Genomic DNA, 14,268 nt, shown 5'->3' with positions numbered 1-14,268 from the left:
AAAGAGTGAAAACGTTTGAGGCATTCCGAGAGAAAGGTGCTTGTGTGTGTGCGCATGCATACTCGACGCAACCAATCGAGGTGAGGATCATATCCCATAACAAACCATGGAAAGAATTGACTTCACAAATACATTTCACCCAGAGTGAAAAGAAGCCGCTGAACACCCCCCCAAAAAAACGGAGAGGTTGGAACCAACAGGGGGACTGAGGCAGAAGAGGCCAGCCAGGCCCCTTGGTACCGCTCTCCCCCCATGTGTGTTCCAGGGCCCTGGGAGTATCTGGGTGCCTCTGGTGGGGCCAGGACCCCCCAGGCCTGCAACATGCACTCAGCTCCTCCCCGGGAAGCACCAGCACTTCCAGGCAGCGACAGGGAAACAGACGCAGGGTTTCGGAAGAGAAGTGCCAATGCGTGTTGCGTCTCTTCGGGGAGGGAGGGAGGGAGGGAGGAGAAGGAGAGCCCCACGGGCTATTAGTCAACCTGGGCCAACCAGGTTGGAAGCTGGAAGAGGCTAGTATATGCCCTCAAAGCCTTGCGCATCACGGAGAGAACGAGAGAAGAAGAGAAAAAAACGGCATTAAAAAAGAGGTCCTTGGCGAGAGTCTCTGTCATCCGTCCAAGCGATGAGTGTTCTCTCTGGTTCTGACTGGGTCATTGCTTTTGTATGTGTGTGTGTGTGTGTGAGAGAGAGGGAGAGAGAGAGAGAGAGACAGAGAGAGATAGAGTTCGAATATGTGTGTAACAGCAGGGGGTGCTCCAGTAGGTTTACACACTGTAAGAAAAGAACAAGACAAAAAAGGATTACAAGAGTGAGTAGGGAGCCATCAGAGGCGATCAATGGTGTATTTGACTCCGATATATCGCTGTGTGACTGTGTTAAGTGTTATGGGTGATGTTCAGAGGAGGGGGCGAGAACACAAGTGCATATTAATACACACTCACTCACTCACCCACACACACACACACCCTGGGCCCTGCACGGAATGAGTGTGTCGGAGTCGTCGTGAAGCCTCACACCGAGGGCGTTCTAATGTGATCCCCGCCCCCCCGCCCCCCGCCCCCTCCAAGGTTGGCGGTTGGCATGCGGGCCTGCTCATTTGAATCAAGCCCTCGCTCATGGAACGCTGACAAAGACCTTGTGAGAATCATCCGCCTCGCCTCTGTCTTCCCCTCGCTTGCCTGGGAAGCTCTGCCAGGTATTTCACACCTACGTGTCGGTACGGCATGTGTCAAAACCCAGTGGCTTATTCTGAACGAGGAGCCATTTCCAACCCTGTTATTGCATGGTGTGTCATCAGGAATGCCTGTTACCCATGGCGATGGCGATGTGGACTCAGTGATGCATGTGAGAGAGCACACTGAGCCAGGAAGGTGTATATTGATCGGTGAGATGCACAAGTCTACGGGGAATTATATATATATATATATATATATCTCTTGATGTGGTCTTCTAAACAACGGCCTTATAAACAAAAGTGCTGACTGCTCAAGGTTTGGTAGATGTTGCAGCAGGATAGATGTCCTTTGTCGGGACCACGCGAGATTGGGGGAAGGGGGACATCACATGGCCTATCTTATCCCACGTGGATCTATAAGCCAACACATTTGTCTGCCTGACAGGACAGACTGGGATACATGTTTATAGAAACACTTCACACTGTACACACACACACACAAATCCAAACATCGTACACAGGCAGATTGGCCGTTCTCTTTTGAGGCCATCTCGAGAAGATGAATAAGAACGACAGACAGGGCTTCGCTTTCACAAGCCTGCATTTTCCATTCGAGAGCCGGTTATTTCAATTATCATCACACCCAAGCAAAGGAAAAGGGCCGTGCTTTAAATAGGAACCGAGCAGGAAAGGGATATTTAGTGTGTTTGATTCACGAGCGACGCGATCATAAAAGAGCTGTTTTCAAGTCGAGGCACTCCAGTGCGCTGTAAAGAAGGGGAGCTTATCACCTTCTGCTAGCCTGCAGACTCTCACTGCTGGGCACCAAGGAGGCCTTTTCAGCAAATGTGTCTCCTTAATGTCCTTCCTCAATGGCCCTATTCATTAAAAAGTGACCACAAGGCTGCTACACGGCTACACTAAGACAGCCTGGTGGCCCCAACAGCGGGGGAGGGGAATCCTATTTAGACCACTTTGTCCTGTGGCTGCAAGCGTCTCTTAAGAGTCTTTTCTTCCTCCGGGCTCTGCCTCCCAGGAGTGATTCTGTCATCAAAGAGAAACTGCACACAGGCTGAAGGCCCTGTTACTGTAAATAGATACCTGTATTTCATGTGTTGAAACAAAAATGCAGCGGATTACTTTAGCATGTGGCGCCGACGACTTTTATTCAGAAGCTAGGGTGTGAATGGGGAGCCCTAGATGAGAGTATGTTTTGGAGAAAGAAGTGAGGTGGGGTTTGCGGGTGGTGGATTACGAGAAGTGATGCGAGGTCATAACTAACGAGCAGCCGCCCGTTGGGGAAGGAACAACGCACACGTCTCGAGCTGAGAGGCTCCACAGAGGTTCTCATTCTATTTTGGATCCCGTTTTTTTCTGGGTTTTCTCGGGGTCGCTTGGCTGCACCGTGGCATGCCGCGCCGTGTCCGTAACTGCTTGGTCGCTTTCAGTCTGTATCGATGAACTGCTGAACTTACAGTAAACGTCACAGACTTGAAGAAGAAGAAGTCTTGTCAGCGACTGACAGCTTCCATCAGCGCCGTGTAAAGTCACTTGTCTTGTCTGGCCCCGAGCCAAGAAGATAAAAGCAGAAGGCCAAAATCCTGAAAAAGTTCAGGAAAAGCCTTTGGGGTTTTTTTTCTCCAGCTGCCTGGATGACAGGTGATCTGTAGCATGCTGTTTGAGGTCAGAAAAAAAGTCAATATTGACTTGAAAAATCCTCTGAAAACCCCCCTACACTTAACGACATGCCTTAGAAAAGGATCTCAAGACGTTTTGCATCTTGTTGAAATACAACACAGGCACTGGACGGCCTGTCTGTTAACTGACAGCCGTGCATGTGTGGAGCCGTTACTGCAGGTGAAAAGAGATGGGATGGAACCGCTCTGACAGCTCGGAGCTTTCATGTGAGAGCCCCGACGCTCTGACAGACATCTCCAGAGTTTGATGACACACCTCAGAAGTCATACGAGGGCTGAGTTTGGAGAACTTTGCCATCAGCCAGTAAAAGCTTGTCCTGGGTGATGCTAAAATTGCTTGTGAGAGAATATAGGCCGCAGAGATTCAGATATGTGTGTCAGAGTGTTTGTTCGCATTTGTGCGTGCGTGCGTGTGTATGTGTGTGCGAGTTTATAGAAAGAACTAGAAATGATTACTACTGCCTCCCATTGGCAGCCTCCAGTGCCAACCTCTGAAGCATGGCCTTGAATGAGAATGAGACTGTTGCCAATGACACCTTGAGGGGCTGAATTACAATGACAAAAAAAAAAAACACAAACCCTGGTGCACACAGTCTCCTGCATCCATTTCAATATTGGTGGCGCAACCGGAACCGCAGAGTTATTAATTAGCGCAGGAACTACACGGAGGCTTTTTGGGTGTGCGACTGCTGCATAATTCACCATCTTCCAGGCGTCAAGCTTCACGAGGGGAAAGAAAGAGACTCTCACTTCCTCATCGGCTAATCACGCGATGCCATGGTGGGTGTCTTTTCTTTTTCCGAAGCAGCCCAGAGAGTGTGCGTCTGTGTGTGCGCGTGTGTCCGCGGGGGGAAGGGAGGGTGGATGGAAGGTTGTGTGTGTGTGTGCGTGTGTGCGGTTACTTGAAGCACTAGGCTGATGGTGGTGTGCAAGGACGAACTACGTGTCAAGTGTGGAGGACGCCGTCGCCACCGCGGCACGCGCTCACGCTTCCCTCTCTTTCGTTGTGCTGTGGTCGTGTCTCTCTCCATCCCGTGTGCCTGTCTGCCTCCTCCCTCTCATGCCGACGTGACATCTCTGTCGTTCAAATTGTGAAACCGCATCCGTTTGCCAATTACGGACACAGTACTGTCTACGTTCCCCAGTTTCGTTGGAATGCTCACGTCCTGTTATCGTGCAAAGTTCACAAATATAGCGTTCGCCCTCATCTGCATCATGATCGTCTCTATCGCCATCGCCAACGCTATCCCTTTCACCATCCCTTTCACCATCACCACGGTCACTATCATCCTCACCACTAGCAATAGCACGGCCACCATCCATATCACCGCCATCGCGAACCACCGCCTCCAGCTCTTTACCTCCACCCTGTCCTGCATTCACCTGGAGAGCTCCATGGTATCCTTGGTGAGATAGACGATCCAGTAGACCAGGTTGAAGGCCCCGAACGACAGGGGGAAGAGGATGCGCGAGTACTTGTCGATGATGCTGGTGCCCGTCAGGACGTTGTTGTCCGGCACTGCCGAGCCTTGCTGGAGGAAGGCCTGGGCGTTTACCGGCGGGTTGGGGAACGTCTTGGCCGGCCGCTCGAACAGAGGGGCCGAGTTCATCCTCTTCTTCAGCACGCTGCTCGGGTCCAGCTGGGCAACCGCACGCGTGCGGGGGAGGGGGGATGAGAGAGAGGGAGAGATGGGGTTGATGGAGAGATGGTGTTAGTACAAGGACTGAACACCGAGATTGAATCGACTCCTTTCGTCGACGATATATACCACTGTATCCGCATTTACAATGATGTGTACATATGTTGTTGTTGAGTCTGTGCGTGTGTGTGTGTGTGAGCGCGGGCCTGTGTGTGTTTACAGGGAGTTCGCGAGCGCAGGCTGAACTGGCTCTCTTCCCAGCACCAGGTTGGAGCGGCAAATGTCAGCTGCCGAACTGCGCCATGGTTCCTCCGGAGGTGAGAAATCACATAGCGAACGTGTGGCTCACACAACACTGTAATTCAGCGGCTATTTTTGAAAAATGACAACAGGCTTGGCTTCTTCCTGGCCAAATCCCAAAAGAATCAGCCAAGCCTATTTTGTGCTGCTCTACATTTCAGCATACTGTCTTTCCAAACAAACAAGAGCAGTAGCCGGCTGGATACTGTACTATATTGTTTTGGCTTGGGAAGAGGGATACCGGATTTACAGTAAAGCCACACATTTTGAGAATACGCAGGTTGTGCAATCAGTTTGAGCTTGTGTTTGGCTTGATTGCGACGGCAGGTGGAATCCAATTTGTACCTTCTGGTATACAGCTCAGTAAACAAACAGGTGTAAACTCATGTTTTCAGCAGCATCTCAATATCATTCTACCGAAGGCCAAACAGGCTATCACCTAAGCAAATCCTTATAACAATACCGTGTTCATTTAGCAGACCATTTTAACCAAAGCAACAAATAGAGTGGGATTTGAACCTGCGACTTCTTTATCTACAGTCAGATATTCCACCACTGAGCAATACCTTAGACAATGACTTGGGGGATCCACATTTGTGGCAGTGTTTGAACTGGGGACTGGTGAAGTGATCTGTGCTGTTGACAGCAGATGGTATGGTGAGATTCACCTCTCTAGGTGGAGCACAGCCTATCCTCCCACAACATGTTGAGGGTTTGGTACTACCCTCCTCTAAGTTGCAGTCTCTCTGTCAGAGCCTTCAAAGCCATCCCCTCTGTGCCCTTTCTGTCTTTCTCTCCCTCTCTCCCTCTCTCCCTCTCTCCCTCCCTCCCTCCCTCCCTCCCTCCCTCTCTCCCTCTCTCCCTCCCTCCCTCCCTCTCTCCCTTTCTCCCTCTCTCCCTCCCTCCCTCTCTCCCTCTCTCCCTCCCTCCCTCCCTCCCCGGCTCCAAGCCTTCTCGTGAGCGCTTGCAATGATCTGCCCGGATATTCCCTTAATCTATGCCGCTTACATAATCCGCAGCAACGTCATTCACAGACCCACTGGCTGTCTCCCCACGTCAAAACGCTCTTCTTCTCCCACACTGAGAAGCGTGGGGGGGTGGGAGGGGGGGGGGGCGACACGGGAGGCCGGTGAAAGAGAAGCGGAACACTGTGTGTCTCCGTATCAGCTTGTGGTCTGCGTGTCTGGAATCGTGTGTGTGTTTGTGTACGTGTGTGGCGCGCGCGGGTATGTCTGCGTACGTGCTCACGGGTGTGCGTGTGCCTTTGTGTTTCTGTTTTGTGCGTGTACGTGTGCGGGGGTATATGTGTGTGTGTGTGATTTAAGATTACCGAGGTAACGTCCCCGTCGCTCCCCCCGGCAGCCGCTTCCTGGGCGGCGGCTTTCATGGCCGCCGCCTTGCGCAGCTCCCGGTTGGCCTGCAGCGTGGAGAAGTAGTTGACGGCGGCAAACTCGATGAGGGCGGAGAACACGAAGGCGAAGCACACGGCGATGAACCAGTCCATGGCCGTGGCGTAGGAGACTTTGGGTAGAGAGTGGCGGGCGCTGATGCTCAGCGTGGTCATGGTCAGCACTGTGGTTATGCCTGTGTGTTGACATCATGCAAACATACAGGTGATATAGGTTGTATATAGGTTAGTAAGTGAAAACCACGAGTTATGGCACTGTTTTTGATTTTCTTTTTAAGTATTCTGTGGTAATGATTCTTCCTGCGATTTCTTTGTTTCAATTGTGCGATCACATCATTTTTGCATCACTGCTCGGACTATTCCTAGTGTGGGTCTCACTATCCCCCCTACCAAAAGTTCCCTAAACTGTCTTCCTAAAAGACAACGACCGCTAACCCTTTCATTTGGTGGGTGGGGTATTTTACATGGTTCACTGGGAATAACAAATGGTAGGTTTGTTGCTCAGTCACTGGCAGTTTAATGTGATACTGGCTTGCATGTCATTGGATAGCTTTAGGGTAAATGGTTAAGGCTCTGTTCAGGCATGTCAGTTGGCCTGGAATGGTTTCTGGTGAACCCAATAGGTCAAATCAGATCATGCTTTTCCAAGTATTTCTGCCAATGCCCTTTCACAAGTAAGCACAATACTTTTGATTGGGCGGAGACACATTTTCAACTTTGAAAATCTTAATTTAGAAAGCTCATGCTCATATTACTGTAATTTAATTCAAAAAACATATTGTGTCAGTAATTCATATCTGGTTCATTCCTGGGCATTGTCAATTTGTCTTGTGCAACACAATCGATGAGATGCTAAACAGGTACATTCAATATAACATGATTTTAAATGCTTTATCTATTATCTATGCTAAATCTTTTATTTCGATGCATATTGATGCCCACAAAATTTGCCAAAGGGGCAGAACAATTAGCATTCTTGATGATTTATGTAATCTGCAGCTTAACATTATAATTTGGGAAGTACCAACAATGGGGCATGAGGGCATGTGAGAGTCTCCTAGCCTATAAAGAGTTCGCTGATGAGCAAGTGATAAACGTGTAGCTTGCCAACGATGATAAACTGAGAGAAATATCTCACATGCATCCCTAAACAGAAGAATAAATAGAAAGTAGAATAGAAATCTATGGTCAATCACCTCACATCTAAACGTTCTACACACGACAGAAGCTGGTGAAGAGAGGAGAAAGGAGGTGGATGGAGGATGTCATACCGGTCTCAACATTACCCAGGTGAACCCCATCTCTGATGGACATCCGTGGGCCAACATGCATGGGGAAGACGGCGGCGATGATGGATGGGATGTGGGCCGGGATGAGCAGTCTCGTTTACTCTCAGGGGCATGAGGATGGATGAGCGGAGCACTGTGAATAATCAGGGACGGGAGAGAATGATGATGATGAAGGGGAGGGGAGTGAACGAGGAAGCCACACGCATACTTGGAGGCTTCACGCGGGACGGGCGTTTACAGGGAACAGATGTCGGAGCCATTGTGAGTCCCAATCACACATAACCAGGTCCTTCATTTCAGAACATATTTTTCACCAGCCGCCGTAGGAAAGCATGGGATCTTTGCCTAGATCCCGGTTTGTTTCGGCCTAAGCAAATGTCAAAGGGGAGACTGGGTATTGAACACTTCACTTGTAGCTAACCCATGTCAAATAAACTCCTGGTCTCACCTAATCAAGCAGCATCAATGAAACCCCATCACAAACACATGCAAAAACTGTGTGCACCACTTGCACTACTCCCTTATTAAAAGAGAGTGTGTTACAGTCAGCGTTTTCTGAAAAGGCAGAATGAACCAGAGACAATCCTGTACCGAGCCCCTTACAAAAGCTATTAATTCACACATTCGACTTGCTGTGTAATGGGCCATTAACAACAGTGGAGATTGGGTCCAGTGAGATTGCTCTCGCCCGGCTAAAATAGAAGAAACGGACCAACAGGCCACTGTGGTCTGTGCTCTTATCATTAGTGTGAGGGAGGGAGGAACTTGTAGTGGCTAAGTGGATGTAATAATGTTTTTCAGCATCTCAACTCTGCTTCCACCAACTCCCCCATTACAGTAACAAGACTGCCTGTCGACGCTGCCTGTCTTACTCAGCCACTTGTCAACTGATTGCAGTGTGGGATGGGGGGGAGAGGGATGGACGTGAAAGTATGTCAGGAAAATGGAGGAGGTCAAAGAAAGCGAGGGTGGGAGGCGGAGGGGAAGCGGAAGTGGAGGAGAAAGAGACATGGAGAAATGAAGAGCCCGAGGCATTTGTGTGCTTTTAAAAAGGCAACAAACAAAAAAAAAAGAAGCGAGGCACAAATTAGGCCCCACTCAATTAAGTCTGTGAGCACTGCGCTCGGGGGACTTTCAGCTCTTAGTGGAGCGGGCAGAGCTGCCGTTGCACCCTGACAATGGCTAATGTGCTTTGATCATCCTCTGTGTCACTCCACTTCCGTCTTCTCTTCCCTCTTTCCTCCTCCACTCCGTCTGTCCTCCCTCCGTCTTTTATTCGTGTATCCGTCAGGGCATTAACCCTCGGTATCTATCTTGTAGCTCACTGTGTCTCCTATCACTGTTTCTGGTGTTCAACCAGTGCCGACATCAAATACATTCGACTTACGGAAGCAATTTAAGGTGGACTTTGGGAACGGTAACAAGCTGTGCAAAGCATAAAGATAAAACCTCTCCATCCTTGTAGATTTTGGGTGAAATTCTTATGTGAAAGTTTTATGCAACCGCTGCTGTTAAGACAGCACCGCACCAAACACCAACACATCGATTCTCTCTATCTCTCTTTTTTATCCCCTTCACCATGCAGAATGAAAACAGCAGGATGTGGGAGGTTAATGAGGATTCACAGATGTGCGTACCGCGTGGGGCCTGCAAAGTTGCAACACACACGTTAATGATTGGTGGCTATTCTTCCCTAAGAGTGGAGGGGTCTTGTCAGAACGATGATAGCCTACCCAAGAGAAGACAGATGGGGAATGAAGAGAGGAAAGAGGTGTGGAGGAGAGGGAAGGAGGGGAGAGAGGGGATGGGAGGAGAGGAGAAGAGAGGAGAGGAGAGGAGAGAAGAGGGAATGAGAGGAGAGCCATAATCTACAAAGGGCAGCAGCTCCAGCTTGGCACAAATGTTACTGAGACTAAATTGGAAATGGGAAAATCGAAAAGGAAAGCAATGGGAACTTAAGAGCTCTGACCTCCCCCCCGGGCGAGAGAGAGAGCGATGTGTGGTAACTGTAGCGTGATGTAACATGAACTAGCGGAACCTGCGACTGCTCGGCAACTGTCCAAGTAAACAGACTCCCCCTCTGCCTTCCTGGTATGACCAATTTCAGAATAGGAGTTATTTACAATGAACTGTTCTTGGCCAAGGTGGAGGATATGGAGATAATGAGTTAGGTACAAGCTGTTGTGACTGTGACTTTGTTCTGCGCTAACAACGCTCCACCGAGTCGGACAGTCCACACATTGCTGAAAACCTTCCGGCGAGTTCTGCCAAGAAACACCACTTAAGGACGAGGGGCAGAGACTTTCCCTGCCTCGTCACACAAAGACACGACATGGAAAGACATGCTGTGGGTGGCAAACTGGTACATCCAGCTTGGAATCGGAACGAGTATAATCCAAGTCCAACGTTCTTTAGCTTATGTCAGGACCCCATGGTTTGACATTGTGAGATGTGAACATGGATGGGGGGGATGTGGAAGGATGGTGTGAGGTTTGAGGATACCAGAAGAGGCCTACCGAATACAGTTCGAGCAGGAACCGATTCCTTATTGATCCAAAAAGAGACCTGGGCAAGGATGACAGTCATGATACAGGGGATGTACGTCTGGATCAGGAAAAAGCCCATCTTCCTTTGCAGGTGGAAGTGAACCGTCATAATAACGTATTCACCTGTCAGGAAACAAAAAAGTGAACTTTGTTTCCGCCGTCGAGTCGACACATCGACATTTTCACAGAATTTCACATGCAACATGATTTATGTGAACAGATATCACAGAAACTGCAAACTGTTCCAGGAGATATGGCATGTACTGGGTGAGCATGACACACATGCAATGCTGCAAACTGAACACATCAAATAAGTACTAATCAATTTGCACCATTCAGTTCATGTAGGAAAGACAGAGAGAGAGAGAGAGAGAGAGAGAGAGAGAGAGAGAGAGAGAGAGAGAGAGAGAGAGAGAGAGAGAGAGAGAGAGAGAGAGAGAGAGAGAGAGAGACAGACAGACATAGAGAGAGACAGAGACAGAGACAGAGACAGAGACAGAGAGAGAGAGAGAGAGAGAGAGAGAGAGAGAGAGAGAGAGAGAGAGAGAGAGAGAGAGACAGACAGAGAGACAGACAGAGAGAGACAGAGACAGACATACTTGAAATAGTTTCAATTGAAACTATTTCAATAAAGACGTGGACCCACATCCAGTCCATGCGCACGCTGGCATCCTTTTTTTTATAGGACAACAGTGTCTTTCATACGATGATTGAGTTGGACAGATCCTAAAGCTGTGTGGTTTTTCTGCATAGCTGTGTGCCCAGGTCTGACTCCAATGCAACAACAGCCACGAGACAACCCATCTCTCTTACCTGTGTTGGATTTTAACCTCTCGCTGGACACTGTCTGACCTATCAGGTCGTACTGCAGTAAACTCGACGACTCCTGGGGGACCTCCACAGAAAACAGAGGACCCTTCTTCCATGTGTAGACAATCTCACTCATGGGGTAAGCATCTGGACAGCAGGGGCGGAGATAGACACGGTCAAGTCTGTAATCGCTATCCCGTAACCATCTGTCTGACCGGGGCTTATCGGAAAAACAACTTACAGCTCCCAAACTTCAGCGGGCAGGCGTGACCATCCATGGGGAAATTCATCAGTCGCATTGGACACTCTGCGTTGATGGTCAGTCTGGGATGAAATCATGAATTTGACCAAATGTTACAGCAGAAACCAAGCCCATTCAGGGAGAGATATGTTGATGTCAATGCAGTCGCCCCCCCCCCCCCCCAACTCCATGTCATGCTAATACACCAGTGTTGCCTTCACTCTTGTTGTTAAGCGCTTAAGTAGGCCATCATGCCAAGAACATATGCTTTCATGCTAGTGTTTATAATAGCTCCCTGTACAGCCCGAGGCTGTAGCGCTCAGGTCCTGGGCAGCTTCGAGTGTGCTTAGTGTAGCTCAGTCATACCTCATGGTGTAGAGGATGGTTCCATTCTGCATGATGCGAAACAGCTTGTTGGGAGTGGTCATGTTGTGAGAGATGGAACGCTTGCCATTCCGGAAGAAAGTGTCCGGCGTCCAGATCTTGCTGACCATGAGGTTGTTCAGCCGCAGGATCTCAATGGGGCCTTCGAATTTCAGCCGCTCGTCGATCCACGTTTGACGGAAAAAGACATCCATCGTGTACTCCTGTGAAACGCCAGTTTGGGGGAAATCAATTCTGAGGGCATGTGTGGTCAGATTTTCAGGAAGAGGATTCACAGTTGAGCTAAATATGCTTCATGGTCATTGTCCAAAGCGAATTCATTTGATGCAATCATTGGTTGAAATGGTTGATGTGTTTGTGTATGTCATGGATAACACGGTCTTCGTTTGGAACATTTTGGAACTGTGTAGCGGTTGTATGACTCAACCTGGAATGCTTTTCGATCAAATGAATGGCTTTGCTTCCCTGAAAATCCTCATCTGTCCCTGCCTATAGAATAGCAACTAGGGTATCACATGGTAAGGGAAGTGGCTTTACATGGAGGCTTTATGGTGTGTAGGGAAATAGAACACTCAGCCGCTCTCCAACCCTCTCCGATAGGGATTGTCAACCAGATTAAAATCCCTAAGCTGGACTAATGACATCCTGCCCAAATGCCATAATAATAAAAGCTGGTCGAAAGAACATGACTTGAAACCGTGGACATATACAGTAGTGAATCCCACCCACCGTGCACACACACACACCCATGCAATAATACTGTACTTTCACACATTTACTTTGTAGACTACTAAAATAAATATTTATATAAACAATATATACCATACATATGAATGGCTCTGGTTCTGTGTTATGCAAGTGTATTACATACCATCTCAACATCTGAGACAGGACCAAAGCTGGTGACAAAGATGTCTGTTTTGACCTCTGTGACTGGACCTACAAATGAAATTGTTGTTTTTGGTACAAAAAGACAAACAAATACTTCCTCAAAAAGGTAGCAAGACATGTACACAGGATATACGTGTTTCTATTACAATGTACACTGTTAATAGGTGCTTTCCATCTGATTAGCAATACACATAGAGCTGGAGTTGAAAATTGCTCTACAGAAAATTTCCAATAATTTTGCCTCAAACAGGTTGGATCATTGTTAGAAAGACTGAGTGGTCAGTGATTCATCTAATTGCTGAGACACATGCACGCACTCGAGGGCAAATATTTCATGGTGAAATCAATTATATATCACAAAGACTTTCCAAGATAGGACACAGGTAAGTACCTACAAAATTCGTGCCTCGAAACTGTTAGAACCAAAACTTTATTGACTGACATTTTTTATTTCACATTTTAAAACAACATGTTAGAAATAGATATTTCTGTACCTCCAAATCCAGGTCGTAGCCTGTTGTCATATCCATCTAGTAATCTATCCAATATGCGCGTTATGTTATCCAAATAAATATTCGCTTGTGGCGCTTGAGTTCCCCAAACATTGCTCACACTGTAAATGAAGAACATAGAGAATGCGACCAGTGCGTCACTTGATAAAACTTGTTAAAATCGCAGTTTTACAAATCACATCGATCACCAACGTACAATAACGTGCGTAAAAGTCGAAGAAAAAGAGTTGTATGTACTTACCAGGAGAGAAATAAGCAAGTGAGAACGACCGCCATGCCTCACCAAAACTCCACTGCCAAAAATCTATGGTCAACTGTTATAATTTGCATATTCCATGATTGAGAAGCATATTCAGAACCGATCACAACAAGGCTTAGTGTGAAGCGCGAGGCATTTGCGCCAGTCCACTGTGACTTCACCAGTGCGGTTGCGCCTCATCTGACTCGCTCAGTTGAAAAACTAAAGAGTTTTACTGTAAGAGACTGTAGAGCAGGGACGAAGGGCATTGACAATAATCGAATAAGGCATTATGGGTGATTAGATGGGAGAAAGAAAGCCAGTGATAGTTTTGACCGGGAATTAGCAAAGACTCGTTTGGAGATTTGAAAAAGCCTCAAATATCCTGGAACAGATTACACCAGAAGGTTTCAATTTATTTGTGAAAACTCTGAAGATTTAAATTATTATCCAAGTAAAAGACAGAGTTAGTCCATATTGTATGCTGACCCAGGTCACGACTAACTCTTCTTATTTCATTAGCTCTGACACACTTTTTACACCCAGCCAAACACACTGCAGCATGTGTCAACAAATAGAAATGATACTGTAGTAGTAGATAAAAGTGAACGGGTGTGAATCAGATTGCGGAGGTGGTGGTGGAGAGTGGGAGGGACATAGCACACTCTACTCTTCTACTGGTGGCTAAATAACCTGAAACCTTTTTTTCTTACAAAACCCATCATCTGTTTGACTTCAGTGCTCATTTGATTATGCTGTGCTCTAGAAGACTGCTGTCTTCAATCGGATAGCAGTTTACAATCTGCATTAAAAGTAAATATGGGACATTTAATTGCAGATAAAGTACTCTTTGTAGTCAAATGTTGAGAAGAGTTAGATTTACACCCTCCCTTTATGTCTGGTCACATTATCTAGTGAATCTATAATACATTGGACCAAGATTAATGTACAGTATATTCTTATGACAACTCAAAACAGTTCTAAAGTAGTTATGTAACATAATATTACAGTCCTGGTTGTATTGTACTGTAACTGTATCTTATATAATAATAATATAATCTTTTTTTTCAGACAATAAAGAGCCGACAATAAAGATAAATGATCTCAATACACAAAGACCTTCTTGAACACAACAACC

General features: G+C 47.4%; 1 protein-coding gene across 1 annotated transcript; it reads right to left on the bottom strand.

Annotated features, from left to right (window-relative positions):
• Positions 1-753: 753 nt before the first annotated feature.
• gabra6b (gamma-aminobutyric acid type A receptor subunit alpha6b) lies at positions 754-13,276 on the bottom strand. Its single transcript, XM_047020486.1, has 10 exons — positions 13,134-13,276; positions 12,875-12,993; positions 12,361-12,428; positions 11,472-11,692; positions 11,106-11,188; positions 10,868-11,011; positions 10,025-10,177; positions 6,142-6,395; positions 4,255-4,511; positions 754-771 (listed from the first exon to the last, which is right to left on the bottom strand). Exons 1-10 carry the CDS (start codon positions 13,166-13,168, stop codon positions 765-767), a joined length of 1,341 nt encoding a protein of 446 aa, XP_046876442.1. The 5' UTR covers positions 13,169-13,276; the 3' UTR covers positions 754-764.
• Between the last annotated feature and the right edge of the window lie 992 nt (positions 13,277-14,268).

This window comes from Hypomesus transpacificus, chromosome 5 (assembly GCF_021917145.1).
Source record: "Hypomesus transpacificus isolate Combined female chromosome 5, fHypTra1, whole genome shotgun sequence".
NCBI classification, from domain to species: domain Eukaryota; kingdom Metazoa; phylum Chordata; class Actinopteri; order Osmeriformes; family Osmeridae; genus Hypomesus; species Hypomesus transpacificus.
The sequence above is the reverse complement of the archived record's forward strand: the minus strand, read 5'-3'. Positions and strand labels throughout refer to the sequence as shown.

Coding starts and splice junctions, on each gene's coding strand:
- gabra6b (XM_047020486.1), bottom strand. CDS start 13,168: ATGGCGGTCGTTCTCACTTGCTTATTTCTCTCCTG. Junction 12,994..13,133: donor ACTTGCTTATTTCTCTCCTG/GTAAGTACATAC, acceptor CTTCATTTACAG/TGTGAGCAATGTTTGGGGAA. Junction 6,396..10,024: donor TCCTGCTCGAACTGTATTCG/GTAGGCCTCTTC, acceptor GTCAACACACAG/GCATAACCACAGTGCTGACC.